Source organism: Anabrus simplex, chromosome 7, assembly GCF_040414725.1.
Source record: "Anabrus simplex isolate iqAnaSimp1 chromosome 7, ASM4041472v1, whole genome shotgun sequence".
Taxonomy (NCBI): domain Eukaryota; kingdom Metazoa; phylum Arthropoda; class Insecta; order Orthoptera; family Tettigoniidae; genus Anabrus; species Anabrus simplex.
This window is the reverse complement of record NC_090271.1, coordinates 115,353,523-115,379,708: the sequence shown is the minus strand read 5'-3', so window position 1 is coordinate 115,379,708 and position 26,186 is coordinate 115,353,523. Positions and strand designations below refer to the sequence as shown.

The window sequence follows — 26,186 nt, the reverse complement described above, 5'->3', positions numbered from 1 at the left end:
TACTTCATATTGTAAAAAAGGGGCTGCCCGTCCGAGGCGGTAAAGGCGTGCTCGGTCCGCCCGGAAGGACGTGGGTTCGAATCCCCGACAGGAAGTCGTAAAATTTAAGAAAAGAGATTTCCACTTCAGGAGGTGCATATGGCCCTGAGGTTCACTCAGCCTACACCAAAAATTAGTACCAGGTTAATTCCTGGATCAAAGGCGGCCGGGCGTAGATCTAACCACTCTTTTTTTTGCTAGGGGCTTTACGTCGCACCGACACAGATAGGTCTTATGGCGACGATGGGATAGGAAAGGCCTAGGAGTTGGAAGGAAGCGGCCGTGGCCTTAATTAAGGTACAGCCCCAGCATTTGCCTGGTGTGAAAATGGGAAACCACGGAAAACCATTTTCAGGGCTGCCGATAGTGGGATTCGAACCTACTATCTCCCGGATGCAAGCTCACAGCCGCGCGCCTCTACACGCACGGCCAACTCGCCCGGTCTAACCACTCTACCCCATCACGTGCCGAGGTTAACAATGGTGGAAGCCTTTACCTTCTACTCCTCCAAGGGCCTCCATGGCCTGTACGGAGGTGACTTTGCTTTGCTTTGCTTTGCATATTCTAAAAAATCACTGAAAAGGAGGGGCAAAACTGCAGCCTTGCCTCACACGTTTCTGGATTGCTGGTTTTTTTTCTTCAAAGGCCTCAATTCTTATTACTGTACACTGATTTCTTATGCAGATTGTAGATCATTCTTCTATCTCGGTTTAAATCACGAATATGTATATCAAAGGTGTCTTAAGTTATTTTGTACTGTTCCAAGTAACACAGCATGTCGCTGTTTAAACATGTAACCAGGGGTTTTTATTATTGTTAAACCTGACCACATAACCAAATGTATTTTCAAATTGGTCACATCTTAACCGACTGGAATGGTCAAGTTGTTATTAGAAAATGTACTCAGGTAATAGCGAAATATTCAACGGGGCTGTGTTGTGGTTAAGGACACTAGTTTTGATTAAAATACTTACCGTGTAGTAGATATAGTCGCGATGAAGCTCCCAATCAGTATACATAGAAATATTATTGCTGATATTTTATTTATAACTTCGAAACTATTTCCAATGCCTTCAAAATCATGAGTCTCAATCATTTTTTCCAACACTATTGAGTAGCTGTGCTCGTGTGAGCCTCAACCATCGTAGTACTCCCCTCACGACGTACGGCCACCTTAAGTTCGAGACGCTGTCGGTAAGTCTCCTCACACTCGATATTGAAGATTTTAGACTTTTAGACTTTTGGAATTTGGACAATCCGATTTATTCTCTGGAATGGGTTTTCAATCATTTTGAAGCCATATGTCACGACATACTTTTACGAAAGGAATACACTTTTCAATATTCTCAACAGAACAGTTTCCTCGAATGTTTAATATTTGATTTTGTTTTGCCGCATACGCTTAAAAATGACTGATGTAGACCAAATGACACCTCATATGACGTGTTACGACGTCGGAGTTCAGAGCTACACTACTTGTTAACCGCGACACGGCGAATTTAGCACCATTGCATCACCCGACGACGTCGTACCAAGGTCAGACTCTCATTTCTGGGAACACTGACCTTCGTCTTTAAAAAGAGATATTGAGCACAGCCGTCGGACGTGAGCAGAACTTCACTGCGAACTTTTAAAAAATATATTTCGTGTGGCTATTTCTAGCCGAGTGCAGCCCTTGTAAGGCAGACCCTCCGATGAGGGTGGGCGGCATCTGCCATGTGTAGGTAAATGCTTGTTATTGTGGTGGAGGATAGTGTAATATGTGGTGTGTGAGTTGCAGGAATGTTGGGGACAGCACAAATACCCAGCCCCCGGGCCATTGGAATTAACCAATGAAGGTTAAAATACCCGACCCGGCCGGGAATCGAACCCGGCACCCTATGAATCGAAGACCAGTAGGCTGACCATTCAGCCAACGAGTCGGACACTGCGCACTACGGATGTTCTATAGCAGGGTTGGTAAACCTATGACACGCGTGCCACTAGATGACACGCGAGCGCGACTTGTGTGACGTGTCGGAAAGATATTAATGTTGTTAACATATAATAAACAGGTCAGATTTCTAACGACATAAAATATTTTAACATTGCGTTTTAATAAAGAAGTATGTCTCAATTAATTCTATGACTGTATTTCTACAAAGTTTATTAGATTAAAGCAAAAATTACGTTATTCTTAACATTTATCTGTTTTTATAAATGAAACGTTTCTTGTCCGCCTCTGTGGTGTAGTGGTTAGCGTGATTAGCTGCCACCCCCGGAGGTCCGGGTTCGATTCCCGGCTCTGCCACGAAAATTTGAAAAGTGGTACGAGGGCTGGAACGGGGTCCACTCAGCCTCGGGAGGTCAACTGAGTAGAGGTGGGTTCGATTCCCACCTCAGCCATCCTCGAAGTGGTTTTCCGTGGTTTCCCACTTCTCCTCCAGGCGAATGTCGGGATGGTACCTGACTTAAGGCCACGGCCGCTTCCTTCCCTCTTCCTTGTCTATCCCTTCCAATCTTCCCATCCCTCCACAAGGCCCCTGTTCAGCATAGCAGGTGAGGCCGCCTGGGCGAGGTACTGGTCATTCTCCCCAGTTGTATCCCCCGACCAAGAGTCTGAAGCTCCAGGACACTGCCCTTGAGGCGGTAGAGGTGGGATCCCTCGCAAAGTCCGAGGGAAAAGCCGAACCTGGAGGGTAAACAGATGATGATGATGAAACGTTTCGTGTTTGCTGAATAACATAATCAAACAGTCAGACGAAAGGATAAATACGTAATCTAATACCTAAATGAAGTAAATGAATGTCTTCATGATGATTTTGAAGGAAAACAGCCGATATCAAATTAGACAGTAGAAAAGTAATAAATTGCACCTTAATGATATGCTAGTCGGTAAAGGTTTGCCATTCCTTTTTCCTAGCATTCTAATGGAGTAGAAATTATATCTACACATTTTACGTGGAATACTTTGTAGAGGAGAGATTTGTTCACTGCGAGAGCCAGGGATCCACCCGCCAACCCCCAGATGTACATTTACTAGAATGAAAATCCACAGCCTGTTTCCAGTCATTCGACAGGTTCAGTAATGGAATGAATGAAGTTCCCCTCCAGCGGTGAGGACAGGAATTGTGTCGGCTCCCGAAGCCTGTCGCACTCCTCTGGGGCAATGATTAATGACTGACAGATGAAATTAAATGATACTGGAGACTGTTGCTGGAATGAAAGAAGATAAGGAAAACCGGAGTGCCCGGAGAAGAAACTGTCCCACCTCCGCTTTTTTCAGCACAAATTTCACATGAAGTGACCGGTATTTGAACAACAGAACCCAGCGCTGAGAGGCCAGATCACTGCTGCCTGAGCCAAGGAGGCTATTTATTTACTGTTATAACCTAATTAAATGCAGCATGCGCCATTCTCCATTGCTCAAGCACGCACTAGCATTTGCATTAGCTGAGATGTAATCGGATATAACGATATTTCCTACAATCAACACAAGTACATACAGTTACCAGTTACCCACGCACAATAAAATTGCAACTAAATGCAATCTGTAAAGGAAACAATGTACCGCTTCGTGGCATGTCTTTGTATATCCAGGCCAGTCTCTGCCATGGGAATAGTGGCCGCTTCGGAGCCGTACTCCCTTCAAGGCGCTTTCTCCTACCGCCGCGGCGCATACTGTCCGCACTTGAAATATTTCAGTCTGTCGAACACAATTTTTCTAGCAACATTATTTTTATTAAACCTCGTTTTACGTTGCAGTGTGCACTGGAGGGAGAAATGAGATCACATAGGGAAGTATTTGTCCACTAATCCACACTAATTGAGATATCTCATCACTCCATGCAGATATAGAAATATTCCATGAATATACTGTACCGGGAACGCCGCTACGAGAGAAGTCCGAAGTATGTTTGTTGAACTTCGCGCGAGGTGGAAGGTAGGCAGCCCGCCGAACGCAGTGACGTACCCAGCGAGTGACGTGGCCGCCGTAAGCCAGCTATCCGCTACCATATATGGTAATGTTCCAGCTCATCCTCAAAAGTACATTTTGAGCTACTTTATCGCTATTTTGACACTGCCATCTTAAAAGCCTTTACATTGGACATCATCTGTTAAGATTTCAAGAAAATCCACCGAGTATTATAGAAGTTATAAGGGTAGATAGTACCCGAGTTCTAGACACTTCCATGCAACGTGTATAAAAGGAGGACCACCCGACCTACGAATTCAGTGTCTGTCACTCCGCCGTCTCTGTGACACGGGTGACAGGAGAAGTATTGTGTGTGTCGAACTTCTAGTTGACAGTCTGCGAAATACAAGTATTTCGGTATTTTCTCTAAGTGTTGTATCGGGACTTTATCATATTCTTGAAGTGCCTGAATGGGACTTTATTTTCTGCGAGCATCGTATTGGAACTTTGTCATATTGTCATATTGGAACTTTGTTTTTTTCGTGTGTCGTGATTAGACTTTGATATTTTCTTAAAGTGCCATATAAGAACTCTGTTATTTTTCTGAAGCGTCTCATTGGAACTTACTTATTTTCGCCAAGTGTCGCGATAAGACTTTATTATTTTCTTAAGGTGACATACTGGAACATTGTCATCGGAACTTTATTTTCTTCGAATGTCGTGTTGGGACTTTAATATTTCGACACGTTGGAACTTTATTTTCTTCGAGTGTCGTGTTGGGACTTTAATATTTTGGCACATTGGAACTTTGTTATTTCTACACATTGGAACTTTGTTTTTTAAGTGCAAAATAGGGACTTACTTATTCGACGACGATTGAAAGGACTTTGAATTTTCACGAGTGTTGTGTACCGCATTGAACTTACATTTCGAACTTATTCGAACTTGTATTTTTTGAATCAATTTCTGTAACATTGAAATTTTCCGAGCGTGTAGGATGAACTTGTGCCCTACCAACATAAACTTTCGTGTGAATGATGTGACTTGTTTTTTCAAGTGCCTCATTGAATTTACGCCTTGTAAAGACTCTGAAACTTAGGGGACATTCAACATTACGTTCAATTGTGAAATATGCAATACTTTCCAAGTGCTGCACAGGGACTTATGTTTTGATTCTTAAAGACTGTGACAATTCAGAATACGCATATCGCATTCCCAGAAAGCCTAGAACTTTCCAGTATTTTGAGTGATCCATAATTTATGAAGTCAGACTTTTTCTTTCAAATATTATTTTCTTTAATGGCTATTCACTTCGCCTATTAATGGAACAGGAGAGTTTCCGAGTGCTACTTATTCAGTTCATTGCCAATATGTTTTAAATCTTCAGAACTATGCGTTTAGGACTGCAGTGACAGTAATCCTCTAGAACATTCTGACATACAGTAAGCTTGCATTATGAACTTGCATTTCTACCAGTACTTGTTCTTCGAGTGATTATTCCAGAACGTTTTGATTTAATATCTAGAGTGCAGTAACCATAATTAAAAGGTCATATCTGTTCAGACAGTGCCCTGAATGTGTGGAACGCCGTGCAGGAAATTCAAGTGTGAATTACGTCTCGAATCGAACCCAGGAACGTGTGCCAATCTTCGGGACATTCCAGAACGTCGAGACATTGCAGAACGTCGAGACTTCCAGAACGTCGAGACATTTCCAGAACCTCCAGACATTCCAGAACTCCTCATCCGAGAAGGTGTGGTCCCTGCTCAGGACTTTGAGGTACCAACCAGCCACGACACTTCCACTCTGCTGTATGAAGGTGATATGAACTTGCTTTTGATGATCAATAAACTCAATTTATCAAAAGAATCTCTCAAATTGATAACTATACCTCTCTCTGTACCAGCTCCAATGATAAAGCCACTCCCTAGGTTAAGAATCATGCTCGTTAATTTAATATCAAGCGCCTTAAAGATATGAACACATTTTTACGGGTACAATACCTACATTCGTTTATTCTCCGTTATACCTGTTATTTTCATTGTAGTTGAAAAATGCTCATAATTTCCTAATTTCAACAGTATATGCATTTTTTGAATTGTTACTTTCTTAGTTACGGAATGTCAATACGTACTAGCTCGTGCGGGAAGGGATCTGTGTATCTCTAGTGTATATTCAAGGGCCACTGGTTTAAGTCCAGTGATCTGCTATGTTCTTTAGTTAGGATGTACAGGAATATATTTTATATGTAGTGTTTCGAAATGCCTCTTTCATCCTCTGGTGGATTAGTACTGTTTATTTGTCGGTCGTTGTGGACTAGAGTAAAATATTTCTTTCATTAACATCTCGGTCCCATGTATAGATGCTATAGTATAAAAGTTACTCGACAGCCATTTTTAATTAATTTTCTGACAGATCTACCTTCATGTTACGTACTTAGCTTTTGTCTGTGCTAATTATCTGCTTATTTATAATCCCAAACTGACTATTATCTCACAATATTTATTGAATAGCTAGAATTCCTAGAAATGTACAGGGTGGTCGGAAGAAAGTGAACCATGTATATGAGTGTTATAGGATTGGTCTCTGTTACGATGTTTTGTGGATTTGCAGAGGTGAAAGAAGGTGCTGGCTGGAATAGGTCTCAACTACAGAATTAAAGTTAATTTAAAACATTGACAAAGGTTATATTTTCAACAGACAACAAGTGGGTAATATTAGAGTGATGTATATATGTCAGGAGCCTGTAGGTAGCACCACTTCCCTTTGGTGTGATGCACTTCTCTCTGGCGCTACCAGATGGCCTTCGGATGTTCCCTGGCAGCTCGGTGTGAGAGGGAGAGGGAGGGTGAGTGGACGTGCCCTGGACATAAGGGACGGAGACATTATGTTTACTTGAGTGTTAGTGGCAGCGTAGCCCTGCATTGTGCAGCTTAGTCCTGCACCAGTGTATTAACTACCTATAGGCCTACAGCATGTATTGATTGTTCACATGACAATGTTTAATATAGTTACTGAAGTTTACCGTTGTTTATATTATCCCTTCTTGCATCCTGTGAGAGAACCAGCCTCATGGCAATACAGTCCACTTCACAATACTAAAATAATTATTTCAAGTTTAATCATGGCCATCACGGGCCGGATGCATAGAAGGTGTACTTTAAAATTAACGGATTGTGCATACTGTGAACCAAATGTAGTTTCGAGAGTGTTGTGACTGTGATACAATATACGCTTGTGCATATCGGCCAGTCGTTCGAACGTGTGTTGTAAGCAGCCATCTTGCGGCGTGACGTCACATTCATTGCGCTGACACTGGATCCAGCACCATTGCGAGTTCATCAGCAGAATCAACAATTGGTAAGCTCAGTTCATATACTTCCCTTCATTTGTCAAATCCTTGCACACAATGGATCCCGATATTAGAAAGTCATTAATAAAGAAGCGTGGAATCGCGAAATCGAAGGTAACCAACATAAAGAAATATACCGATTCTTTAACTGGTCATATTGATAAATTCAGTGTTAAGGTTAGACTTGATGCTTTACAACAAGCGTGGCAGGACTATACTGTCGTGCAAGATCAACTAGAAATAGAAGATGACGACTCCCAACATCATGAGAGGGATAGGGAACAATTCTCAGAGGTGTATTATGATCTGCAGGCTCATATGACGAGATTAATCGAAGATCAAGAGGGCAGTCATTTTCCACCAAGTTTACATTCTGTGGGCTCAGGCAGGGCTAATGTAAAACTGCCGCCTATAAAGGTGCCTGTGTTTAATAACAATATTATTGACTTCAGACATTTTTATGACACATTCAATTCCTTGGTGATCAATAATGACACTATAGATAAGATTCAGAAATATTATTATTTATTGTCAGCAGTATCAGGTGAAGCACATAAATTAATTGAGAACTTGCCGGTCACTGCTGACAATTTCGATATTGCCTGGAATCTGATCTGTGAGAGATATGACAATCCACGCCTAGTAGCCAGTACACATATAAAGGCATTGTTATCTCCGCCAGCAACAAATAAGGATTGCCCACATTCCCTACGCATTTTATTAAGTCATTGTAAGGGTCATTTACATGCCATTGAAGCACTAAAATTGTCAACTCCACTACATGAACTAATCATTTCACAGCTGTATTTAGATAAGGTTGATGCCAATACTAGGAAGGACTGGGAACTCATGTTATCAGCAAAACAATCTCCATCACTCGACGAATTTCTACAATTCTTAGAAAAAAGGTGTCATGCCTTAGAATTAATTAAATCTAACATGCCTAGCACTATCCAACAAGAGAAAACAAAACCTAAATTAAACAGAGATACTAAACACAGCTACGTTTCAACTAACAATGCATGTGTAGCCTGTAAGCTCTCTCATCCTATCTATAAATGTGGAAGATTTAGGGACATTAGTGTTCAAGAAAGGTTAGACATTGTTAAGGAACATCAACTGTGTTTCAATTGCTTGGCTAGTGGGCACAATGCTGTTAATTGTCCATCAGGTAATGTGTGTCGTCAGTGTGGCAAGGCACATCATACACTTGTCCATCAGCACCATACACAGTCTGCCATGCCAGTAAGTGCCGAGAATAGTACGGAGTCGGATTCGGCACAAGACTCACACGAAGGATTCGGTTCCTATTGTTCCTTTAAACCTAAGGCTTCGGCTCATGTATTGCTTGCTACAGCCGTTGTCATGGTCCGTAATCAGTTGGGACAACTTCAAAAATGCAGAGCTCTTCTAGACTCTGCATCACAAACTAATTTCATCACAGAATCCTTAGTTCAGAAGCTCCGGTTGAAGAAGTCTCGCATATCTTTTCCAATCCAAGGGATTAATGAGGTCATGTCCGAGTCGAAACACTCAGTATGTCTGCACTTAGAGTCTACTGCAAGCAATTACAAGGTAACAGTCACTTGCGCTGTACTACCACGTATTACGGGAGACATGCCATCTGTGAAGCTTTGCTATGATGATTGGAATCTCCCAGATGACATCCAACTCGCGGATCCTAACTTCCATCAGCCAGGCGGAATAGATTTACTTCTAGGTGCTGAAATCTTTTTCGAAATTTTGCGTCGTGGGAAGATGACCAAACCAGGGAACTATCCAGTGTTGCAAGAAACAGAGCTTGGATGGATACTGTCCGGAACAATAAATGCATCGAGCACACCGTCTTCAACTGTACAGCCGCAACGTTCATTCTTCATCCGTGGAGAAACCTCATTGGATGACCAGCTTCAACGGTTCTGGGAACTAGAAGACCTCCCAAACAAACCTCGAACGATTGAAGAGATGAGATGTGAAGAACACTTCACTCACAACACAACGAGAGATTCTACAGGTCGCTACATTGTCCGCCTTCCTCGTCGCTCAGAAGTGGGTCCGGTGGGAGACTCATGCTCACACGCAAAACAGAGGTTGCTACAGTTAGAACGTCGTTTGCATAGACAACCAGATGTTCGGCGTGCCTACAATGAATTCATGTCGGAATATGAGCAACTAGGTCACATGACAGAAGTTCCAGACAATGGCAGTTCCGAAAGAGAAGTGTTCTACTTGCCGCACCACCCCGTCTTCAAGGATACAAGTAGCACCACGAAAACCCGAGTAGTGTTCGATGGTTCTGCGCGATCTAGCAACGGACTTTCACTGAACGACACATTAATGGTGGGCCCCAACATACAACAGGATCTTTACTCCATTATTTTGCGTTTCCGGATGCAGCCTGTAGCATTTTCTGCTGACATTTGCAAAATGTACAGACAGGTTTACGTGCACCAGCTAGACTCTCCACTCCAGCGCATCCTCTGGAGATCACGCCCAGATCAGAATATTAAAATCTATGAATTGACAACGGTAACGTACGGTACAAGTTGTGCACCATTTCTTGCAACACGTGTTCTACAACAACTAGCCGATGACGAAATGAAACAATTTCCATTAGCATCTCAAATCCTGAAGAGGGACTTCTATGTCGATGACTTAATCACCGCGACTGGAACGGTTGAAGAAGCTGTACAACTACAAGATGATTTAATTGCCTTGCTCGAAAGGGGAGGGTTTGAGCTTCGAAAGTTTTCAGCCAACCGTAGCGAGCTTCTGGAAAGAATTCCACCCACCTGTAAGGAAACTCAAGATTTGATTTCACTCGATACACATGATAGTGTCAACACCCTCGGCTTACTTTGGAACCCGTCAACAGACCATTTCCTGATAAGAAGCATTTCAAGAACGATGGATAACAAGATCCCTGCAAGACACTTTATAACTAAGCGTGAGGTCGCGTCCATAGTTGCTTCTACATTTGATCCGTTGGGACTCATAAGCCCAGTTGTTATTACATATAAGGTGTTCTTGCAAGACTTATGGAGCTCTGGTTTGGGCTGGGATGATCCTTTCTCAGACGAATTGCAGGATAAGTGGCTCAGCCTAGTCAACCTTCTACAACACTTGAACTACATTAGAATTGAGCGGCTTGTGGTTCCTCACCTCGCTTCCAATATACAACTTCATGGATTTTGTGACGCTAGTGAAAGAGCATATGGAGCTTGCCTCTACATTCGTGCCATGGATGTTCACGGCACAATCACAAGCAAACTATTATGCGCCAAATCAAGAGTGGCTCCAGTGAAACGGATCACTCTGCCCAGACTGGAACTCTGTGGAGCAGCATTACTCGCAAGATTAATTGAAAGGGTAGTTCCTGTTGTTGGACTCGACATCCATAGCATTCATTTATACTCTGATTCTAGGATTGTGCTCGCCTGGATAATGGGCACACCCACCCGCTGGAAGACCTTTGTAGCTAACAGAGTGTCTCAGATTCAGCAGCAGACCAACATGGAATCCTGGAGACATGTATCCACGCACGACAATCCAGCAGATCTAATCTCTAGGGGCACAGATCCCGCAGCACTTCAGTCAACGCCATTGTGGTGGAAGGGCCCGAAGTGGCTCGAAGAACAGAATGAATTCTGGTTAAATTCAACTCCCAGAGACCTTCCTCAAGACTTGCCCGAAGTACGACCAGTCACCTCACTGCTAACCACTTCAGGAGCCTCCGAAGATGTAATCGAAAGATATTCCTCTTACAGTAAACTAGTCCGAATAGTTGCTTATTGCAAACGCTTCGTCCTAAACTGCCGCAACCCTCAACACAAACACATCACACCACTCTCCTCAACGGAGCTTGAAGAGGCAAGCCTGACCTGCATTAGACTGATTCAGCAGGTCAGCTACCCACGTGAGATCGAAGCCTTAAGCAAGGGGCAGCCTATTTCCCATAAGAGCAAGATTTTATGTCTAAGCCCTTTTCTGGATGAAATACAAATTTTGAGAGTTGGAGGAAGACTTGTCAACTCAGACCTAGACTACGATAGGAAGCATCAAATAATCCTCCCTCCTAATCACCATTTCACTCGTCTACTCATTCAATATGAGCACCACAGACTTCTCCACGCTGAGATTCAGCTACTGCTCACATCCTTACGATCTAGGTACTGGATTCCTAGAGCAAGACAAACCATTCGATCAGTCGTCCACAAATGTATGCAGTGCTTCAGGCTTAAGGCAAAGAATGCAAGTCAACTCATGGGCCAACTGCCAAAGGCTCGCATCCAGATGTCTCGTCCATTCCTGTCCTCAGGTGTTGACTTTGCAGGGCCAGTTGATGTTAAAATAGGATCCAGGAAGGGTAAATCGATCTACAAATGCTATGTTGCGATATTCGTTTGCTTCAGCACGAGAGCTGTACATATCGAACCTGTCACAGGTTTGACATCTCAGGCATTCATCGCAGCCCTCAGAAGATTCGTTTCCCGTCGTGGACATATTCAAGATCTCTACAGTGATAATTCTACAACATTCGTTGGGGCTAATAAGGAACTGCAGCAAATGCTGAAGGACGAACAATTCAACAAGGAAATGAGCAATCATGCTGCAGCATCAAAATTCAAATGGCACTTCATTCCGGCACGTTCCCCACACTTTGGCGGAATATGGGAGTCCGCAGTGAAGGCGATGAAGTTCCACTTCCGTCGGGTTGTGGGTCAAACAGTTTTAACCTACGAAGAGTTGGTTACCATACTCACGCAAATTGAAGCTTGCCTCAATTCTAGACCATTGTGTGCATTATCCGATGACCCTAGCGATCCTTCTATTCTCACACCTGGTCACTTTCTCATTGGAGCTCCACTCATGTCCATTCCTGACCCTGATATGACTGAGTCTCATCCTAACAGACTGTCACGCTGGCAACACCTTCAGCAGATGCAGCAGCACTGGTGGCGTCGATGGTCCAAGGATTATCTTCACACTTTGCAACAGAGGAAGAAATGGTCCACGTCGCATCCGAAGCTTCAAGCAGGCACGCTTGTTCTGCTGAAGGAAGATCATCTGCCACCTTTGCAGTGGAAGATGGGCATTATTGAGCAGGTGTTTCCAGGAAGGGACAATTTAATAAGAGTTGCCGACGTAAGATGCAATGCCAATATCTTAAGGCGTGCTATCACGAAGCTGGTGCCTCTGCCTCCTCCTTAACTCTGTGCATTGTCATATAATTATGTTTTGAACAGGTTCAACGGGGCGGAGGATGGGTAATATTAGAGTGATGTATATATGTCAGGAGCCTGTAGGTAGCACCACTTCCCTTTGGTGTGATGCACTTCTCTCTGGCGCTACCAGATGGCCTTCGGATGTTCCCTGGCAGCTCGGTGTGAGAGGGAGAGGGAGGGTGAGTGGACGTGCGCTGGACATAAGGGACGGAGACATTATGTTTACTTGAGTGTTAGTGGCAGCGTAGCCCTGCATTGTGCAGCTTAGTCCTGCACCAGTGTATTAACTACCTATAGGCCTACAGCATGTATTGATTGTTCACATGACAATGTTTAATATAGTTACTGAAGTTTACCGTTGTTTATATTATCCCTTCTTGCATCCTGTGAGAGAACCAGCCTCATGGCAATACAGTCCACTTCACAATACTAAAATAATTATTTCAAGTTTAATCAACAAGGTTTAACAATTTTCATATAGATTTTCAAAACTCAATAAATAACAAGTCAGTAACAAGCCAAAATCAGGTGCAAAGAAATCACAAGATTTCGGGGGTTATTACCAAAATCTGGGCTTCAAGCCCCAAGTATAATTCCTGAGCTCTCAGCTCACAACTACCATTGCTGAAGGGAATAAACCCCTAAGTACAAGGAGCACTTGCTCCTAATTACAGTGTTAAGAAAAAGAGCAGTCCCGCTCTCAATTTGACAAGCCTATCAAAGGCTACAACAAACTTCATTTCTATCTGCCCTTAAGGCACACCAAGAAACAGGGGTATTTGATACCCAACCTACAGGGCCTTTACATGAGGAAAATAAAACATCAGGTTAAGTTACTGGCCCATAATACCAAATAGAATGGAGGTGAAGCTTGCACTCCTAATACACTTTTAAAACCTACTTGGCACTAGGCCGCTGACGCAAGGGCTAATCCCATACTAAGGAGGTGACACGATAAGAAAACTTTATTACATTACGAAGAGAAGAAAGACGGTTATGAAAACGTAGTCACCTCAAAACAATATGAGTGGGAGCTCGAGAGGGTTAGGCACTCTCTATCCCAATTTGTAGTTAAAAGACGGAATTTTTACCAAATGTCTATTACATTTTAAAGATGGTTACATGAGAAAAATTTCGAACCTGCCCCGAGGGTTAAACTGCTGAGCTAGCAAGAAATAAAGTTATTAAACGGCCATTACCTTGTGGATGAACTGCTGCCCGAAGAAAGAGGCGCTTCCCACCCCCTGTTACATAATCACACACTAAGCAAGATGTCGATGAAGTGGCACCGAGACAAGAAAATCAGCAGTTTATATACCCTCGTGGAACATTCGAGACCTTTCAAAAATGAGTACACACACCCCCTCAACTTTATTGGATAGCTTAAAGCAACATCTCCATATCGGAGAAGACATACTTTATTGGTCATAAATTAATGAGAGAAATTCGGGATTGGCTAAATTCAAAACAAGCGGGAAGAAATGATTAATGTTGCCAACCCACAAACCACAGAACAAAATTTAGTAAGGTCAATAACTTATGAACACAAAACTTCTTCAAGAAGGTTCATTCCTTTGCAACAGATTGCGTAATCCTAGCTTTTTCTCTGTGGAGACATCTAGAAGAGAATATTCACACTTCTTGATACGGGATAAACAAACACAAATCGAAATAGACACAGTTCAGAACACTTCAAAATTACACCATTTACCGTAGTGACATCTTTTAAGAAATAGTAGAATTAGTTCAGTTTTCAAGGTTCCAAACTTCTCCTGTAGAGGAGTTTAAACTGGCGCAATATTTTAATGAGCGGCATGGAGGTGTACCGCCCGGTACAGTCTCAAACTGATAAATAACTTTAAAAGTATAATTCGATAACTGACGCCTTTGTCATGTTATCAGCTGCTTAAGTTAGCCAATCAGATCACTACGCAGGAGAATTCAAAATAGTTTGAGAGGCAATGTTGCTAAAACTTCACATACCTTGAGAGCACCAATAGAAGAAAACTTATCCGCAAGGGAGGGGTTTGACCTCCGAGCTGACACGATCGCGCCGTAGAAATCACGGTACAGTAACACCGGCTGGGACCGACTGTGCTTTTTATTATTTTTAATATTCGTTTCTTGGCACCGGTGGCTGCTAGGCGAACGGTCACTTGCAGAAATGCGGCAACCAGCAATACGGCATACCTACATTGAACTTGGACTCTCATTGCAAGGCAAGGCTTCTTCGATTGGTGCTCTCAACCCGGTCTTAAACCCCGAGCAGGTTTAGCAACACCGCCTCGTGAAGCTCATTTGAATTCGCCCACGTAGCGATCTGATTTTCTAACTTCAGCAGCGAATAAAATGACAACGGGGCGAGATATCGATTATTAACCAGTATCACCAACCCTCTATCGATTAACGTTGTGTCCGACCACCCTGTATATTTCCGATATATTGCATTTGTTCTTTACTTTAGGTATGTGGTCCGCCCAGCAGTCCCAGCGGATTGCGCACCCTGTAAGCACCACACAAATGTTTACTTTTTGGACCCAGAAAATAGATTATTGAACAAGTTGGCCGCTCCGAACCTGTATTAAAAATAAAAAGTTTTCAGAACATATAAAAAAGTACATTCCTAATATGAATATTATTACATTATATATATTACTAGCAAATGTACCCGTGCTTCGCTACGGTATTCTACATTGTATTCGAATATCGAAGTAAATACTGTACATACAGTAAATAAGATTGTTTTAAAATGGCATGTCTCTTAGCGTTCCCAACACGGTGTTTCCAATGAAAAGTGATTGTTACGGATTTGTGATGATAACGGCAGGCTCACTTCCCTACTGCCATTCACAATCGAGTTGGGGAGTTTTCATTATAATTGCAGGCCCCATCGCCTACTGCCCGGTCACAATCGATTTGGAAGTTTTCGTTACAATGGCAGGCCCCCTTTCCTACTTCCAGACAGATTACAGTTTTCATTAGAATGTTTGGCAACTTCCCTACTACCAGTCGAAATTGAGTTGTGCAGTTATAATTATAATGACAGGCCCCTTTTCCTTCAGCCAGCCAGCTTACTACCAGTCACACCAAGTTGGTGAGTTTCCATCAAAATAGCAGGCCACTGTGCCTAATACCAGTCACATTTTAGATGGATACATTTGTTTATATGGGCGGGTACCCTTGCCTACAGCCAAACACAATCGGGTAGGGGACTTCTAAACAACAATGCATGCTCCCTTGCCTTCTGCAAGTCAAATCGAGAAGTGAATTATTCACTACAATGGTAGACCTTCCTTACTAATGCCAATTACACAGGTGTTGGAGAACTACCCCATTCCTACTGCCAGTCAAAGTCGGTGTAGAGAGTACTGATTACAATAGCAGACACACCCTTTCTCGATCGCTACAAGACGACATCAGTGAATATATATAGATCGACAAACGAAAGTATATGCATGCTTAAAATATTGCAGACCTTCATTTACAGATTGACTGCTGCAAAACGGTACGTCATATCGACAAAGGATTGTACCATAAAACGTCAGATTTAGCGGCCTAAATGGCTGGTCGTATGATATCTGATCTATTCGTGGGTCAGATTGAGTTAGAAACGTTGAATAGGGTAAAGTTTTTGTAAGATTATCTCACATTGCATTACTTTTCAGATAATTATGTGACAGCTACATACATAGTATTTGGCTCACATATGGCTACTGGGTGGGCCAATTTTCGTGTAGGGTTTGATGATTCTATCTTTCTTATAAGTGATTGAAAGTATGAATTATGCATGTGAAAAGTCCAAATTTACTTAACATCGAGAAATAGACAAAAATCAAACGTAAAAGGGATACAGATACAACAAAAAGTCATAAGAGCAAGGTTGTAGATCACTCCAAATTGAACGGAGATTTTGCCTTCCCTTATGTGATAGGACTTCGCGAAAATCTGCACCATCATTAAAATTGCCTCCATATTTCGATATTCTTCGGGGGAAAAAGTGAAAAATTTAAAGCTCTTGGAAATGTTCTGTCCGTTACAGGCTAAAACGTATAATTTTGCCAAATTTCTGTTTTCTTCTTCGTCTGGCAGATTATGCCGCAATGTGGATTTTGGGCGAGGAGGGTTAAAATTAGGACTGTCAGGAAACTAAACCAAAAAATTATGCAGATGATTGTTATCATTTCACCTTAAACGCGTAGCTGTGCGAACATTTCGCCAAAATAGTCAATGTACAGGCACACAGTCGTTGGGATTTTATATAGATAGATAAGGAATCTGCTCCACGTACAACACCTTTTGGTCTATGTCTGGTGGACTTACCCAGCAAAACCGACCATTCATGATATCTCCCTTATTAATCTTTCTGTCGAAAAAATACACATGAAAAAAGTTTTAGAAATTGATTTCCAACAAATTTGGTCGATTTCCAGTCAGGTTGGTCATGTACTGTATATATTGTGGAAGAGTAAATTAGCCATTTCGGTTCCCTATAAACCGCCAGTCCATTCCAGGAACAGGAAATGTTATTAACCTTTGAAATCTACCTTTGGAAAGGTGGATGCTAAATATAAAGTTTGGTTCAAATATCTTCAATAGTTTTCAAGTTGTAAGAAATACGCTCAACACGCGCCCGTTCTTATGTTAAGTTCGGTTAATGATATTTCCCTTATAAATCCTCTTACCGAAATGATGCACATGAGGAAAAAAGGTTTAAGAATTAATTTCCATTAAGGCAGGTAAATTTCTATTAAGTTTGATTGTGTATATTTTGTGGGAGTGTAAAATCACAGTTTCGGTTTCGTATAAACCCCCCAGTCGTTTCATGGATTTTGAAATCCAACGGCCGTAGCCGTGTTGAAACACCGGATCTCGTGAGATCTCCGAAGTTAAGCAACATTGGGCGTGGTCAGGAGTTGGATGGGTTGCCACGCGCTGTTGGTGGGGGATAAGGATATGGAGGAGCGGAAGGGAACTGGCCACCCTACCGCACGTAATCTCCGGCTCAGGAACACATCTGCGGAGGTTCGGACCTGCCTTTGGGCAGAATAACCCTTACCTTAGAAACGATATTTGCCCTGAAACCTACCCAACGACAGGTGGATTCTAAATATGAATTTTGGTGGAAATATATCCAGTAGTTTCCAAGTTATAGGAGACAAACAGAAAAACAGACACCAAAGCTAAAAATATGCAGATGGTCATTATTACACCTGAAACGGATAACTGTACAGAAATGTCGCCAAAATAGTCAATGTACGGACACACTCTAGGAGTGCAGACCTTTATTTCGAGAGTTATTGCTTTGTAACTCTGCGACATATCTGCAAACGGACCTCACCATCAGACGCCTCTTTCAGTGTTCTACATCTTCTCTTATCTCCTATATTTATTAGATTGAGTTAGAATCATTGGGTGTTAAATTTTGTACAGTTTTCGCATACTACTTTATATTTGTGATACTCATGTGACAGATAGAATCATAAAATTTGGCTATCACATTGCCACTTGTCATGCCAATGTGCGTGCCGAATGTCATGATTGTATCTTTCCTATAAGTGTGCCAAATTAATGTTAACATATACGTGTGAAAGTACAAAATTAACTTGAAATCGAGAATCACAGCTCTATTTAACGTATAAGGAATAGAAATACGATAACAAGTCATAGGACCAAAGTTGTAGATCTCTCCAAAATGAAAGGCGATTGTGCTTTCTGATTTGTGATAAGACTTACCGATTAGCCACCAATTATCCCGAAACGAAGGTGTGCACCGTCGTTAAAAATGCATCCATATTTCGATATTTTCCGGGGCCGAAAGTTATACATTTGCATAGCTTAGAATATTTCCTCAAAGGAAAGAGTGTCAAGCTTTCGGGATTAGCACTCGCATACATACGGTATAATTAAGGAAGAAAATAATTCAGTAAAGAAAGTTGAAATTAATAGAAAATGGATTAAAACTGAGGACAGCCGGATGACGACAAATATGTAAATACCAAGTGAATGTATTGGAAAATCAAATGCTCCTCAATAAATTATGCTGGTGTGAGTAATGGATATAAGAAAGAGGTAACAGAGGAGAAATTTAGGCGCAGGCATTCTTAGGTCAACAGGTCAGATGACTAATGGTGTTATTACTTAAGCTATTCGAGGACTGTTATAAACTCCAACGATATTCCGCCAATATCCCGCAGAATGACCGATTGACACCCTCTCTTGCCTTCTACCCAAGGAACAACCATTACTTTAAAGGTATGATGAGGAAAATGGCAATACGTTACTTCCCTGCTGGCAAGCAGTCAGAGACGTTGGCATGGCAACCTGTACGTTCGTTGTCGGTCTGTCGTCACACACGCAGACCATGATACCCGAAGAAAATAGTAAATTTCTCCGTCATTTGAATAGTAAGGTAAATTATGAACATAACGAAAGTTGTTTATAATCAAGAGACGTTTCACATACGGTCCACGGAGATTACAGGAAATCAATAGTATAAGAGAAAATGGAGGAAAACCGTTCTGGTTTTCTTATAAATCCCCGTCTAATCAAATATTTTAAAATGAAATGCATATAGAAAACTCCCTCGTGGTGAATATACTCCAAATATGAAGTTTGGTTGAAAACTATCCAGCCGTTTTGCCGTGATGGTGGAACAAACAAACAGACAAACAGACACGAAAAGTAAAAACCACCGATTCGGTCTTGAGTTGACCTAAAACGGATAAATATCTGAAAAATTGGCAAAACAAACGAAATTACAGACTGCGGACCCCCTACAACTTTATTTATAAGATTATATTAATAACAGCACATAAATGAAGGTCCATTCTCGAATAATTTGTTCATATTATTACTGTAAAAATTAAGTGGCGAAAAAGTTTACTGTATTCTATATTTCATATAATAAAGAATGTTAAAAAGAGGAAGCTGATATTAAACAGAAATTAATACCTTTAACCACTTTAAAATGTTACCAAAATACCGCAATCAGCTCCAGTCATGAAGCAGTATTCAGAGTTTCGAATAGTCGAGTCATTACGTCTAAATGTTTATTAAAATTACAGGTGAATCGGGCTTGTACTGTAATATTATTCCTGAGAACAACATAATCACAATCAGATGTTTTGTTTCTGTTCGTGTCCCATAATCTCATGATTTTACGTACCTGGGAAGTTAATTATGCCTGGGACAGTCAGCTTTGCATAACCTAGACCACCATCATATGAAAACTGGTAAAGGTAAACTGGTGCAGAGCTTAGTGAAGACATTTTCTTGACTCCATGCATAACTCCTTCAGCGAACAACATATCCGTAGACATCTGTAAGTATAAAGTATAATGTAGGAGAATTAAAGCATCACGGTTGTACTCGCAAATAGTAACACAATATCAAATGGAAATGAACCATCAGTCATACAATGGGGTAGCTGCCTATCACCCTTGACTTTCATAATCTACACGAACGGTCTTACCAAAGACTGGAAATCCTCCATTATAAATAACAGCTTACAAATCGATACGCTGTTGTATGGTGATGATCAGGTACTATTTTTCTGTTCATAGAATGACTAACAACTCTATGCACACAATCTTGATTGAACAGGATATAACTATGAGAAAAAACACTTACTTGCACAAGTAACTGTAAACCTTTTATGACTAAGAATCCAGTAGAATGAAATAATTCCATCAACTATCACGACAACTCCCCGACACTTGATAGTAATATAAATGGAGATATCAATAAAAATATTGCTAAATTTAACAAAAACAAGGGTACTATAAATTCAGTGACGAAAATTTCTTCAATCCAGAGAATAGCAAGACTTCATATTTACAGGGCACTAGCCAGGCCAGTCCTTTCGCACGGAAGTCAAGCATGGGTAATCAGGAAAAGAGATGACATTTATGAGACTTATATCAGGTTACATGCGATGGGACCACTAGAGGAGTGAAGTAGTGATGAAAGAAAAGGTAGAAACCATGTTAAAATGCCTACGATGATAACACAGGGACTGGAAGGACCATGTCAACTATAAGTAGATCTTATCAAGGTCACCTAGATCTACACTACGCTCTTTATTATGACTTTGAGAATTGCTTGTGAAGACTAGCATAAAGCTTCAAATGGAAAGTTTCTCCGTAATGTTGCAGGGGCGCTTACCTTCAACGATACCACTGTCTTCGTGAGCGCCGATGACGTCACACAAAGAGGCGAACATTTTCCTTTGTCCGACCTGCGCAATGCAAGCAAATGTCTTCACTGCGTCTTCTAGTTAAGGAATATTCACAAACGTTGCATTAATAAAGTGGTATCATTAAAATATGATCGTTTATTATTTTTTCAGTTAGGCCCATGTAATTTTAGAAGACGTACTTTCAAAGTGTTTAGAATGTCGTGAAAGCGTTCAGGGCATAACGGTTGTTTTACGCATCAATCCACACAATAAATCATAACGAATATGCTTTAATGAGGATATGGACAAAATATAAATTATTATGAAATTATCATGGTGTGGGTTATTGTAGTCACGTCCTAGTTCGTGAACCATGGGCAATGGCTGAGTGGCCTAGTAAGTGGTCCTGAGAGTCGGGATACCAGTTCCTATGGAATGGGAATGGGCACCTCGGACATATTCTGAGCCATGGCCCTCCTTCTGCTCAGGCGGCTAGGACTATACAATTCACCAGTGGTCCCTAACCCGTTAGAGGAGAGATCCTGACTTGGACTATGTGCAAGCAGAGTAGCATCCTGCTTTACGAATTTACCCAGCTCAGAACATTTTAAGCAAGCCTCGGACCTATGGGAGTAACGTAAATGAGCGAATGATGTGGGTAGATCTGTCAATTGGAGGAACCAGGACTAGAATTGTTTCAGTGTATTCACCATGTGAGGGTGCAGATGAGGATGAAGTTGACAAGTTTTATGAAGCATTGAGTGGCATCGTGGTCAGAGTCAACAGCAAGGATAGAATAGTGCTAATGGGCGATTTCAGTACGAGAGTTGGGAATAGAACTGAAGGATACGAAAGGGTGATTTGTAAATGTGGGGAAGATATGGAAGTTAATGGGAATGGAAAGCGTTTGCTGGATTTCTGTGCTAGTATGGGTTTAGCAGTTACGAATACACCCTTCAAGCATAAGGCTATTCACCGCTACACATGGGAGGCTAGGGGTACCAGACCCATAAGATACTATATCTTAACCGACTTCGAATTCAGGGAATCTGTTAGGAATATACGAGTTTTCCGGGAATTCTTCGATAATTCAGACCACTATCTGATCTGTAGTGAACTAAGTATCTCTACGCCTAGGGTAGAGAAAATGAAATCAGTCTGCAAACGAATAAGGGCAGAAAATCTCCAGGACGAGGAAATTAGACAGAAGTACATGGAGATGATTAGCGAGAAGTTTCGAACAGTAGACAGTAAGCAGGTTCAGGATATAGAAAGAGAATGGGTGGCATACAGGGAAGTTGTAGTAGAAACAGCAAGGGAATGCTTAGGAACAACTGTGCGTAAAGATGGGAAAAGGCGAACATCTTGGTGGAATGATGAAGTGAGAACAGCTTGTAAACGTAAAAAGAAGGCTTATCAGAAATGGCTCCAAACAAGGGTCGAGGCAGATAGGGATTTGTACGTAGATGAAAGAAACAGAGCGAAACAAATACAGTTGAATCCAAAAAGAAGTCGTGGGAAGATTTTGGTAATAACCTGGAAAGGCTAGGCCAAGCAACAGGGAAACTGTTTTGAACAGTAATAAAGTATCTTAGGAAGGGAGGGAAAAAGGAAATGAACAGTGTTTTGAGTAACTCAGGTTACCTCATAACAGATCCCAAGGAATCACTGGAGAGGTGGAGGGAATAATTTGAACATCTTCTTAATGTAAATCATCCTCGGCGTGTTGGGAACAGCCAAGCACATGCGGAGCAGGAAAATGATGTTGGTGAAATTACGCTTGAGGTAGTGGAAAGGATGGTAAATAAACTCCATTGTCATAAATCAGCAGAAGTAGATGAAATTAGACCTGAAATGGTGAAGTATAGTGGGAAGAGAGGGATAAAATGGCTTCATAGGGTAGTAAAATTAGCATGGAGTGTTGGTAAGGTACCTTCAGATTGGATAAAAGCAGTAATTGCACCTATCTATAAGCAAGGGAACAAGAAGGATTGCAAGAACAATCGATGTATCTCATTGATTAGTATTGTACCGGTTACGACCTGTACATAAGTATTTATTGAGCATAAGTTACGTTTATTTACCACGCGTAATGTTCCGAGCGCGCATGGTTTGTTTACCAGCAGCGAGGACCCGCTAGCGAGTGTATGACGACTGTGAGCTGTGACGTAGCCACAGGGGCTAGCTAGACCGCCCGCTCGTCTCAACACGTGTTACCAGCCTTAACTGGTATTTTCTGGATTCCATGTCACTTGTTCTAGAGAGTTCGATGGAGAAAATTTTGAAATTTCTATAATAATGATGCTAGCGAATCGAGCGATATGTCATCTTGTTTGGGATCACCTAAACGTCCCAATGCTCGAGTTTCAAGCAAATCCATCGAGGGATTCGGGAGACATTCAATCAAACCGTATTATGACGTAGACGTCCCGAATCGAATAAAAGGAGGACCTACTGTAGCCTATTCACACAGTCTCAGCTGAGTAGTCAGCGGGGACACTCTCGCTGCTACTATCATCGTGGAACTCTGTCATTATACAAGTGTGGGAAGACGATTCTTCCGAGTACTATAAAGTGGACTCATAAGACTTCGAGTGTTGTAGAGAATTTTCTAAGTCTTCGTAATTGAACTTAGAATATTTACAAGTGTTAATTAAATGGAGTTGTATTATTTACATGGGTTCGAGACCAGAATTCTTCTAAGTGTTCATTGGATGGACTTGTATTATTTACGTGCCTTCGAGACTGAAACTTTTCTAAGTATTCACTAAATGGACTTGTATTATTTACGCGTCTTCGAAGCTGGAATTTTTCTAAGTGTTCACTGAATGGACTTGTATTATTTTCATGTGTTCGAGATCAGAACTTTTCTACGTGATCATTGAATGGACTTGTATTATTTACGAGTATTCGAGATTGGAATTTTTCTAAGTGTTCGTGAAATGGACTTGTATTATTTACGTGGAATATTTGCGACTGTTGAGGAACTCATCCTTCTAATAGACAGTGATTGATTAACATTGCTAGTGATGAACTTTAACTTTCCAACGGCTTTAAACGAAGTTAGGATTTCACTTACATTTACTCAAAGACTTGTACATTTGCCAGTGTTGGTTTAAAAGACTTATAAACTTCGTCAGTGAATTTATTTATGTGGAAGGACTTGTGTTTTCGTCAGTGGTCACTCAAAGACTTTATGAATTTCACCAGTGATTAACTTTAAATATATTCAAACTTCCAAGTGAATGGACTTGTGTTTTTCATTCGAGTTTAGGCAAAGACTTGCACCTTCGCCAGTAATGAACTTTGAGTTTAACTATGATTTCACAAGAAGGGACTTGTATTTTTCGTTGCCAAAAGTTATTCAGGGACGAGGATTTTCCTAGTGATGAACTCTAAAATTATTAATACCACTCATATCGTTTTAGGAGTGTTGGAAGTCTTGATGTACAATTATCAAGAACTCTGCTTATAAGCTGATCATCCAAGGTTTTCATGGACTCAGTGCTACTAGTGACCTTGGGAACATCAATCCTCTCAGTCTCATTGGGCTGAGGTTGGACATGACTATCTACAACATCGCCTGGATCACCGAGGTTCAACCCGGGCTTCAGAGTTCGAGACATCTCTACTTGCCGTCAATCCAGACAGTCCAGCTGCCTCTGTCTGGAGTATCTGGAGTCCCTGGAATCCCTGGAGTCTTCTGGAACGTGTTTCAACCAGCTTGGCTTGGTGAGCTGGAGAACCCGAGCTATACTATTGGAATACGAGGAAGACAATCCATTTCTACTTAGAGGTGATGTGCAAATTCATGACTTATTTGAATAAACTCTTGTGCAATCAGAGTCAAAGTTCTTCTGTAGATAGGACCCTACCTCCTGTACCGAGCCCTAGGTACAATTAATCCAGTTTTTTGCCCTGAGAACTGTATTCATGCTACTTTAAAATTTAATCTGAGAGTCGGGCTCTTTTACTGGTACAGTATACCAGGCAAAGTATTCACCGGCATCTTGGAAGGGAGTGTGCGATCAGGAGGAAGTTGGATGAAAACCAGTGTGGTTTCAGACCACAGAGGGGCTGACAGGATCAGATTTTAGTATGTGCCAGGTAATTGAATAATGCTACGAGAGGAATAGGCAGTTGTAGTCGAAACAGACTTTCAACGTATTAGGTCGTGTTACGTACATGTAGTACGTGTTGAAGAGATGTTAAGTACAGAACAAAAATGGCCAGCCGGACACCAGTCTCTTTCGATTACAATGCGGTCGTGAAGATTCAATATTCATTGACATGCCCCACAACGGGCGACTTAAACGCACTCTACAGTGTGCTAGCAGCAGTGCTAGACCTGTCGCTCAGATCCTTTCAAACAGAACAAAGATGGCCTATGGCACCACAGCTCAATTAGTAGAGCAACCGACGCGAAATAGGGAGGTTGTGGGTTCGGATCCCACTGATGTCCGGCTGGCCATTTTTGTTCTGTACTTAACATCTCTTCAACACGTACTACATGTACGTAACACGACCTAATACGTTGAAAGTCTGTTTCGATTACAATGCGGTCGTGAAAATTCAATATTCATTAATAGGTAGTTGTGTTTATGTTTCGTAGATCTAGAGAAAGCCTATGACAGCGTACCGAGGGATAAATTGTTCGCCATACTGGGGGACTATGGAATTAAAGGTAGATTATTAAAATCAATCAATGGCATTTATGTTGACAATTGGGCTTCAGTGAGAATTGACGGTAGAATGAGTTCTTGGTTCAGGGTACTTACAGAGGTTAGACAACGCTGTAATCTTTCACCTTTGCTGTTCGTAGTTTACATGGATCATCTGCTGAGATGTATAAAATGGCAGGGAGGAATTCAATTAGGTGGAAATGTAGTAAGAAGTCTGGCCTATGCTGACGACTTGGTCTTAATGGCAGATTGTGCCGAAAGCCTGCAGTCTAATATCTTGGAACTTGAAAATAGGTGCAATGAGTATGGTATGAAAATTAGCCTCTCGAAGACTAAATTGATGACAGCAGGTAAGACATTCAACAGAAATGAATGTCAGATTGGTGATACAAAGCTAGAACAGGCCGATAATTTCAAGTATTTAGGTTTTGTATTTTCGAAGGATGGTAATATAGTAAGTGAGATTGAATCAAAGTGTCGTAAAGCTAATGCAGTGAGCTCGCAGTTGAGATCAACAGTATTTCGTAAGAAGAAAGTCAGCTCCCAGACGAAACTATCTTTACATCGGTCTGTTTTCAGACCAACTCTGCTTTACGGGAGCGAAGGCTGGGTGGACTCAGGATATCTTATTCATAAGTTAGAAGTAACAGATATGAAAGTAGTGAGAATGATTGCCGGTACAAACAGGTGGAACAATGGCAGGAGGGTACTCGGAATGAGGAGAAAAAGGTTAATTTAAGAATGATCTCGATGGATGAAGCTGTACGCATAAACCGGCTTCGGTGGTGGGGTCATGTGAGGCGAATGGAGGAGGATA

The 26,186-nt window shown here is 41.6% G+C and overlaps 1 protein-coding gene across 1 annotated transcript in view; it reads right to left on the bottom strand.

Annotated features, from left to right (window-relative positions):
• LOC136877323 (esterase FE4) overlaps positions 1-26,186 on the bottom strand; it is a 57,340-nt gene that overhangs the window by 4,224 nt on the left and 26,930 nt on the right. Inside the window, exon 8 of the mRNA XM_067151265.2 lies at positions 19,677-19,830. Coding sequence (XP_067007366.2) covers positions 19,677-19,830 — 154 coding nt within the window. The remainder of the gene's footprint in view (positions 1-19,676; positions 19,831-26,186) is intronic.